This window comes from Ciona intestinalis, unplaced genomic scaffold, assembly GCF_000224145.3.
Source record: "Ciona intestinalis unplaced genomic scaffold, KH HT000145.2, whole genome shotgun sequence".
In the NCBI taxonomy this organism is placed as follows: domain Eukaryota; kingdom Metazoa; phylum Chordata; class Ascidiacea; order Phlebobranchia; family Cionidae; genus Ciona; species Ciona intestinalis.
In genome coordinates, this window is record NW_004190467.2 from 22995 (window position 1) to 31874 (window position 8880).

The 8880-nt window shown below is 40.4% G+C and overlaps 5 protein-coding genes across 11 annotated transcripts in view; 3 read left to right on the top strand and 2 right to left on the bottom strand.

Moving 5' to 3' along the window:
- The window catches only part of LOC100185017 (GRIP and coiled-coil domain-containing protein 1), a gene marked incomplete in the record, with an annotated part of 5532 nt that extends 4410 nt beyond the window's left edge, over window positions 1–1122 (top strand). The window contains 5 exon segments of the mRNA XM_026839043.1: window positions 1–64; window positions 174–252; window positions 374–507; window positions 755–820; window positions 877–1122. Of these exon segments, the coding sequence (XP_026694844.1) occupies window positions 1–64; window positions 174–252; window positions 374–507; window positions 755–820; window positions 877–1036 (503 nt within the window).
- Window positions 1123–1592: 470 nt separating this feature from the next.
- dp-1 (transcription factor protein) lies at window positions 1593–5123 on the top strand. The gene is given in 12 exon segments (NM_001078213.1): window positions 1593–1884; window positions 2147–2204; window positions 2258–2400; window positions 2565–2749; window positions 2909–2965; window positions 3021–3186; window positions 3278–3418; window positions 3486–3554; window positions 3754–3902; window positions 4225–4391; window positions 4515–4560; window positions 4625–5123. Coding segments are annotated over 12 exon segments (1605 nt in total). The 5' UTR covers window positions 1593–1659; the 3' UTR covers window positions 4824–5123.
- LOC100177176 (transcription initiation factor TFIID subunit 9B-like) lies at window positions 4921–6083 on the bottom strand. Its single transcript, XM_002131412.5, has 5 exons — window positions 5894–6083; window positions 5635–5771; window positions 5363–5500; window positions 5242–5310; window positions 4921–5186 (listed from the first exon to the last, which is right to left on the bottom strand). Exons 1-5 carry the CDS (start codon window positions 6060–6062, stop codon window positions 5124–5126), a joined length of 576 nt encoding a protein of 191 aa, XP_002131448.3. The 5' UTR covers window positions 6063–6083; the 3' UTR covers window positions 4921–5123.
- Window positions 6041–7416, bottom strand: LOC100179515 (TFIIA-alpha and beta-like factor). Of its 4 annotated transcripts, none has more exons than XM_026839044.1 (2): window positions 6732–7416; window positions 6041–6698 (listed from the first exon to the last, which is right to left on the bottom strand). In XM_026839044.1, the coding sequence occupies exons 1-2, from the start codon at window positions 7209–7211 to the stop codon at window positions 6213–6215; spliced, it is 966 nt and encodes a 321-aa protein (XP_026694845.1). In that variant the 5' UTR covers window positions 7212–7416; the 3' UTR covers window positions 6041–6212. The 4 variants fall into 4 exon arrangements, with proteins under 4 accessions (XP_026694845.1, XP_004227277.1, XP_009861767.1 ...); XM_004227229.4 differs by having other exon boundaries at window positions 6041–6500; window positions 6567–7411; XM_009863465.3 differs by having other exon boundaries at window positions 6041–6500; window positions 6534–7410.
- Window positions 7417–8159: 743 nt separating this feature from the next.
- The window catches only part of LOC100182646 (rap guanine nucleotide exchange factor 1-like), an 8445-nt gene continuing 7724 nt past the window's right edge, over window positions 8160–8880 (top strand). For all 4 annotated transcript variants that reach the window (XM_026839047.1, XM_018816129.2, XM_002126166.5 and 1 more), the window contains exon 1: window positions 8160–8336. In XM_026839047.1, the coding sequence (XP_026694848.1) occupies window positions 8312–8336 (25 nt within the window). In that variant the 5' untranslated portion in view covers window positions 8160–8311. The remainder of the gene's footprint in view (window positions 8337–8880) is intronic.

The window sequence follows — 8880 nt, forward strand, 5'->3', positions numbered from 1 at the left end:
CTATGCTAATGGATAAAGATAAAGAGATTAAACAACTTAAAGTTTACACATCAACTTATCATAGGTTAGTGGGGGGGGGGGCTTCTATATTAAGGTCCAAGGTTGGATGTTCCCACCATTGTAGGCGTATCCATACAGTTACACCGACCAACCTTCAACGATTTGTTTTCCAGCGAATACCAGAATGTTGAACGAACAGCATCAAGGGATTATGACATCACAGATGATTCTGTTGCCGAGATTTTAACAAAGGTTTGAATAATATACATTATGATGTCATGATGCATTATGATGTCATGATGCATTATGATGTTATGATGCATTATTATGTCATGATGTGTTATGATGTCATGATAGTACCATCCACATACAGGGGGGTAAGGATACAAACCTCATGCATTATGTTGAACAACTCGCAAGGAAAGATGTCACGATTAATAATGTGAGAAGGAAAAAGAAAGAACTCGAGCTCCAAGTTAGACAACTACAAGATGCTGGTATAATGAGGTAAGTATGTGGTACAAGGTGACAATATTTGCTACTTTATTAACCTTGGGTTGATCATTCCACTACCACTGATCTTCTTGTCACCCTCATGTTGGTTGTGTTGTTTAGGCTGGATACTCATAGATATCCTAAAGATTCCAGGGTATGCTATGCTTGTTAGGTGCATTAGCGCAATTATGTGCACCAATGTGCAATCATGTGCTTTATGTGCAATCAATGTGCGTGTTAATATTCCCAACCCACCCAGGGACGAAGCGAACGCGCAACAAGTCGCCGAGTTGAAAGGAAAAATCGAACAAATTAAACGGGGAATGTAAGTTATGTAACAATGGGTTGTATGACATCGTAATCATCATTATATTGTCATAGATCACGTGAAAATGCAAACAATGAATATGTGAAGAACGTGTTGTGTCAATACCTAACTACTGTTGATGGGAACGCAAAGCAAAAGATGTTGGTTGCGATCGCTACAATATTGCAGTTTAGTCCTGATGAGATGAAGAGAGTTGGGATAAGGACTAAATAGTTTTGGTGTTTATTATAATATTTGTGCCATGTTTATATTTAGTGCAATAAAAGTGGTGGAATAATACAAGTGATCATATCGTTGTATAGAATTGTTATATCATCCCCATAATGTTTAATCATAAGTTGTGTAGTAAGGTCTGCAGTGAGCTGTGTCACACTATACACCCACCCCCGTTGTCCTGCTGTATTACGGACGACCTGAATCACATAGTTTCCCCAAAGCCTCAATTCGCGAGTGGGTAGGGGCATTCTATTTTTCGTATTGGCAAAGTGGGAAGGGACATCGCAACGTTATGGCCACCACCGTAATGTGCCATGTTGTAAGAACGCCAGCAAAGTGCATTCGTACCCTCGTTTGTTTGTGTCCCAGCGCTTTATGTACATTATATAAACCAAAGTCCGTATATAAACAGACTCTGATATAAACCATTTATCTGCTGTGGCGTATATTTATTGCGATAATAGTTATTTTTATTAAATATTATAAGCAGAACACGTTTAGTTTACGGCAATAAAATATGATTTGACCGGGGACTGAACCAATACATAGACATCTAATATTGGTGCGTGGGCAAAAGTTTGTTGCACTGTTTCAATAATTTTGTTTCAAATCAACGAAGGATGGAAGTCGAACAGAACGCTAAATCCACTTGCGCTACCATTAGACCACATGCCCCAACCATTAGTGTGGTACATACTACACCAGTTAAGGGACAAAGTGTATTTCTAACAACCCCATCTTCGGGAAGTGGTATTGTAAGGACTGCAGGTTCCCAAGTTCGTGTCGTCCAAACTACACCTCAGCAAACACCACAAGTTGTGCGGATTATTAAAGCAGGGGAAGCAGTAAGTATGTGTGGTGTGTAAGTATGTGTGGTGTGTATTTTTACTGTATATGTGGCTAGACACTTAACGATAGTTGCTCCAACCCAGTGGTCACTAACTGGTTGTCCAAGTTATCAGCCATACAGAAAAAATGTTACATACATGGTAACTTATAAGCAGGCACGAGATTCATGAAACAGAATACCCGTGTTATAACGACTGTCGTTGCCCCACTATGCGAGGATAAATAAGTTACTTTATTAAATCCTAACAATATGTTCAGGTAACTGGATCACCGAACGTCATCAATATACGAGCCCCCCTTGCAAGTCCCGTGAAAGGTATCAACGTAAAACAATAAACCAACAGCCATGTATATATATGATGTTTGTAGGTGGCGCCATAATCAATATACCAACCGGATCGAAGCTTCTGACGCACCCAGGACCCAAACTAAAGGTTGGCGATACGATAACAATACAGAAGTCAAATATAATAAACGAAAACCAAAGTTCCAGCAATGACCCCAACGATGTGGTAAGTGACGTCATATGTGTTGTTTCATAGAAATACCATTAATTATAATCACAATGTTGTTATGTTTACTAATTAATAGAAAATTCCAGGGTTGTCCTGCCCACCCCTGCCACCCCAGGTGTGGTGCCTATGGTCCATAGAAATAACATTAATATCAACCGTAGATTCAACCAAGCGGAACAAAGTTGGTGAAAGTCGTCACATCGAACCAAACACCCGTGTTCATTGCTCCCAACACAAACAACATGAAACAGATGACGCCGTCAACGCCTCAAAACAAATCTTTCTTCTCGCAACAAATGGCTTCACCAGTTCGAATAAACAATATGTCGCCAACATGGAATGCAAGGTCGGTGTTATGGTCCGATGTAACAAGTTTTGATCTTCTGTTGTAAATTTTAGTTTCCTGTAACGACTTTTCACTTTTGTTTATTAGTGTCAGCTTTGTTAGAGAAAAAGATAGAATAAGGGCTGTTGTTTATTGCAATTAATCCACATTCATCTACAGTAGCCCAAGTTATAAACGACCGTCCATGTTCAATGATCCAGCACAGATGGTTGAAAGGTAAATATGACACGTCCCATATGGTGTAGTAAATTACCCCCTACCTTAACCCCAGCAAACGACGACGCACCCCAACTACAGACAAAGGCAGCAAGGGTTTGCGACACTTTGCGATGTTGGTTTGTGAGAAAGTGAAACAGAAAGTGACAACAACGTACAACGAGGTTGCGGACGAACTCGTGTCGGAGTTTGCCGACCATCAACGACAAGTTACTGATCAGGTGCGTCGGATTTCTATGTTAAGTAGCTGTGGTCCAGTTGGAAAAAATTAAAAAACATTTAGATCTTTGATTTCTATGTTATGTTTCACAGTATGACCAGAAGAACATTCGACGGCGAGTTTACGATGCATTAAACGTATTAATGGCCATGGATATCATATATAAGGACAAGAAGGATATCCATTGGGTGGGGTTGCCGACGAACTCAGCGCAAGAAGTCCAAACATTACAGGTTCGTGCGCGAAAACTATGTGTGGGGGGGGATAACGTTGAATTCGTCAAAAAATATTTTAATTTAGACTGAAAAGAAAAATCGTCAACAAAGAATTCAACAGAAGACTCTGCAGTTACACGAGCTCATATTACAGGTTGGACAATATATATAACATGTCTAATTATAAAGGTGTAATATGTTTATTGATACCAATATTATTGGATGTCTTTAAGACACTTAACTGCAAACCCTGATAATGTCTGCCTGTATGGCAGATGAAACAACGGTCCAATAACATCACAAACAATTGACATAAGATCTCCTTCAACAAATATAATGAATATCTTTTCCAGCAAATTGCCTTCAAGAATTTGGTTCAACGCAACAAACGTATCGAACAAACGCAAGGTTTCCCCGCCGATAATTCATCGATCCAGCTTCCTTTTATTATCGTTAATACAAGCAAGAAGACCGTCATTGACTGCAGTATTTCTAATGATAAGTATGTACCAGTGTATTTCTAATGATAAGTATGTACCAGTGTATTTCTAATGATAAGTATGTACCAGTGTATTTCCAATGATAAGTATGTACCAGTGTATTTCTAATGATAAGTATGTACCAGTGTATTTCTAATGATAAGTATGTACCAGTGTATTTCTAATGATAAGTATGTACCAGTGTATTTCTAATGATAAGTATGTACCAGTGTATTTCTAATGATAAGTATGTACCAGTGTATTTCTAATGATAAGTATGTACTAGTGTATTTCTAATGATAAGTATGTGACACACCCACCCAGTTATCCCACATTAACCCCCAGGTACGAGTACATGTTCAACTTTGATAATACGTTCGAGATCCACGATGATATCGAAGTTTTGAAACGCATGGGGATGGCCTACGGGTTGGAGGCCGGGGTGTGTAGTAATGACAACCTTCGAACGGCTATGACTCTAGTGCCCCCGGTGTTGAAACCTTACCTTGAGCGTAAGTAATGTTGTTTCTATGTTGTTGGTGATGCTCGTTATTTATCCACAAACTTGTTTATTTAATCTTTGCTACCATAAGTCATAAAAAATTAAAGTTCTATATTTTATATTGTGATTCCAGAGATGGCTGGCAAAACAAGTGGGGAAGTTAGTGAAGCAAGTGTTGGGTAAGTTGGAATAAATTATAAACATATATTATTATTATAGTTGTTCATTCCCCCCCCATCACAGAACACCCGAAGTGAAGATTGAGCCGCAAACCATCGACATCTCGTCGTTCACCCCTGACGATGAGGTTGCCATGGTGATCGACGGGGGCGTGGGGTGCGCGGGGTCGTCGAGGTCATCCTCCGCTGTTTATTCAGGGACACCACTAAGCGGCGATATAGAGTCGGGGAGTGAATCACGAGGATCTACTCCGCTGTTCTAACAACTTACCCACACTCCCTTGTTAAATATGGAAAGCAAATTTTAGCTTTTCGCGTTTTTTAAATTTGTTGAAAGATGAACATTCCATAGACACAACATTAATGCTAGAATCTTTATTAGCGAATGCACTACATGGATGTCATTATAACAACGTAGTAATAGACAACACATGACTTGGGGTTTCACTCAGGGATTATTTTTATAAAAAGGGGCAAAAACTTTTTTTCGTTGAAAATTTCAAATTTCTTGTATTTTCAAAGTTTGCTGCCACGAGTTGTAAAATAAAGAGAGCTGCTCAACACTAGGTGTCGTAGTTTCCGATCTCATGCCATTTCCGCTTTGCATTTGTGGAAGGCATGATAACCTGTAAGTGGGTACGAAGGTAAATAAGGACTACGGGAGTTTACAACACCAGGTACCTGGGGGTTGGCAAACAGATGTTTCTGCGTCGAAGTCGTCAAATATTTTGTAGAGTTTTTCCGAACATTCTGCAATGGAAGGTATGTAATTATGATGTCATAATGAATATTGTGAACTTACTTTTTTATCGGCAGATCCCTTGAGTCGGTAGTTAACAGATAGAAGGCAATATCGGTCGGGGGGAAGGCGGGCCGCTGAGTAATTCTTGACGAGTGGTAAAGCAATCGTGTTCTTCTGCCGTGCTACGTCAACCAGGAACTGTGAGGAGGGGGGGTTAGTGGGTAAAGTATATTCACAACATTAATCAACCACTGTGAATGTAAGGGATTCTGGAATGTGTGTACACCAGACAATATGGTTCCCGATGTTTGACAACTGTTTCCACTACTTACATCTCGGGGTGGGGGGTTAGTGAATGAATTATCCAATTGTGACATCACAGCTAGCTTTGTGTCATCAACATTAATATTGGAACGACCGGCGTGGTTTGCGTAAACCTTGGCTTCGTCCAAAACCTCGCTTATGTAACCTTCATAGACAACAAGTGAAAACAATTAAAAATTGTAAAACATGAGTGCAGGTGGCACCTACTAAGTTACACTGAACAACTGTCCTTGCCTCATCACAAGAGGATAAATAAGTTCAACTTACGATATGTAAACTCCAACAGTTGGTGGACTACCTTGGGCTCGTACTCCGTCACACCCATATCTTGCAACACTGCTATTATCGTTTCCGCATCTTTAGGAAGGTTTTTATTCCTTTCAGGATTATTTTCAACTGAGTTCATTTTAACTAACCATGAAAAATATAAAACCATCGTCACGATTGTTGTTTAAACTTAATATTTTAACAGAAATTATCGTAAAAGTGATTTTTGTCCAAGTTTTAATGAAACGTGTCGCAACAAGCAAAGTCACCACTGGTCGTATAGAAATAAACGATAATTATTTACAAGCCAACAATGTCTTCACCACTCAGCCTCCCCTGTAGCTTTCTGGAACACAAGGTCTTTCCCGTTCAAGTTCATGATTCCAACTTTGAGGTTAAATTTCCATCGACATTTGGCGCGATGGATTTTATCGTATTGACAAACCACCACATTATCTGTGTCGAACAATTCAACAGGGTCGTCATCCGATCCATCATCAGCGGAACATAGAGGTTCCTCATCTACCGCTTCCTCTTCCTCCTCCACCTCATCTTCATCATCGTCATCATCCTCCTCCGATGATGAATCTGCATTCGCCCCGTCCACCTGTGTGATCCGCTGGTCATTCGCCCCGTCCACCTGTGTGATCCGCTGGTCATTCGCCCCGTCCACCTGCGTGATTCGCTGGTCATTCGCCTCGTCCACCTGCGTGATCCGCTGGTCATTCGCCCCGTCCACCTGCGTGATCCGCTGATCATTCGCCTCCTCCACCTGCGTGATCCGCTGGTCATTCGCCCCGTCCACTTGCGTGATCCGCTGATCATTCGCCCCGTCCACTTGCGTGATCCGCTGATCATTCGCCCCGTCCGCTTGTATAATCACCGACGGATGTTGTTTACCTCCCCCACTTGTGCTTTGTTGGTTGGTGGATGTACCAGGTTGGTATGGGGCGTACACCTGTTGGTTTGGATGTTGCTGCCTTTGGTACAACACACTGTTAGGAAGGGACATGGCCGCTTGTTGTCCAGCAGCGGTCATTGTATGATACACCAGGGGTTGTTGACTTTTGTCGCCCTGCATTGAGTTAGCGTATACATACAATGGCATAACAGACTGGGCATGCCTCAGTTCATTACTACTATTCTCAACAGCCTTGGATTGCGCCAACTTTTGTTCCCATGTTTGTTTCAACTCCTGCAATACATGCTCGTCCACTCCGTCGTCGAGAAATGCCTCTCGTATATTGTTTATGACGTCTTCAATCACTGTTTGATAAAGTTTAGCGACGCTATTCTGACCTCCGGGTGCCTTCGCCATTTGTTTGATTCAAGTTTAAATTAAAGTTGAATTATGCAAGCCATGTTAAATAAGTTGGTAACCTGGAACTAATTTGTTATTTGAGTGTTTACGAAGTTTGTTCTTTTGCTTATATATTAGCTATTGCATCAGCATATAACATATCGTCCTTTACCTCACTATAATATGATTGACACTGTGCCGATAACGACTATGGATACAATTTAAACTTAACACAGCCACAAATTATCAACAAAACGCAGAACAAAACAAACTTAACATTTTCTGTCAAACACGAAAAAAAGTTTTCCACAACAAACACTCTTTCTGACAAAAAAGTATTCCTGCAGTGTTGCCAGCTAAATTTTAAAATATTGTTGTGGTAAATTTAGTAAGCTTGGGTTATTGGCGAAATATACTAATGTGTTTGTATATCGTAGATCAACATGTTTATATACAAACTCTGACGCGGACCCAATCAAAAGTATTAATTTTCTAAAAGAAATAGCTGAATTCCAAAAAGAAGTTACACTTGTGAATATGTTTGAAATAGAGTTGTATTTAAACAGCGACTGAAATGAAATGAAATGAAATGAATGTAACTTACTTTATCCTCGCGTGGCCGGAAAACGACAGTCGTTATCACACGGGTTTAACACCTCGCGCCAGCTTACGAGTTACCATGTATGTTACATTGTGGGTAATTATTTTTTTTGGATTTTTTTTATGTATTTCTGATCATTTAGACAACCCATTAGTAACCACTGGGTTGGAGCAATTGCCGTTAAGTGTCTTGCCCAAGGACACATACGCCCACAGTGGTAACATCGTCAAGCCTTGAACCCATTACCTCTGGGTTACAGGCAGGCGCGCTAACCACTATACCACGGCGCCGGACAATGACTAATGCCCGCTAAATTAAAATAAGCTTGAAAATTTATGTATTTTTTTAATATAATCTTATTTAAGTTAAATTTGTTTTTAAGTTAAAACAAAAGTTTGGAGAAAGTGCCCACACTTTCAATCTAGATGTGCTTTCATACTTAACAGACAAACAGCTTTGGATTATTGTAAGGTGTTGACTGAAAGAAAGTTGTGGTGAAAATGATGTAAACATAATAATGGCGGATAATTCTCATAAAAGAGGTAAGATGATGCATGGGTTATGTGTTATAAATGGTGGTGCTACATTTTGAATGAATGTAACTTATTTATCCTCACATGGCGGGGCAACAACACTTGTTATAACACGGGTGTTCTGTTTCATACACCTCGTGCCTGCTTACAAGTTACCACGTATGTAACTTATTTATCCTCGCATGGCGGGGCAACAACACTTGTTATAACACGGGTGTTCTGTTTCATACACCTCGTGCCTGCTTACAAGTTACCACGTATGTAACTTATTTATCCTCGCATGGCGGGGCAACAACACTTGTTATAACACGGGTGTTCTGTTTCATACACCTCGTGCCTGCTTACAAGTTACCACGTATGTAACTTATTTATCCTCGCATGGCGGGGCAACAACACTTGTTATAACACGGGTGTTCTGTTTCATACACCTCGTGCCTGCTTACAAGTTACCACGTATGTAACTTATTTATCCTCGCATGGCGGGGCAACGACACTTGTTATAACACGGGTGTTCTGTTTCATACACCTCGTGCACGCTTACGAGTTACCACGT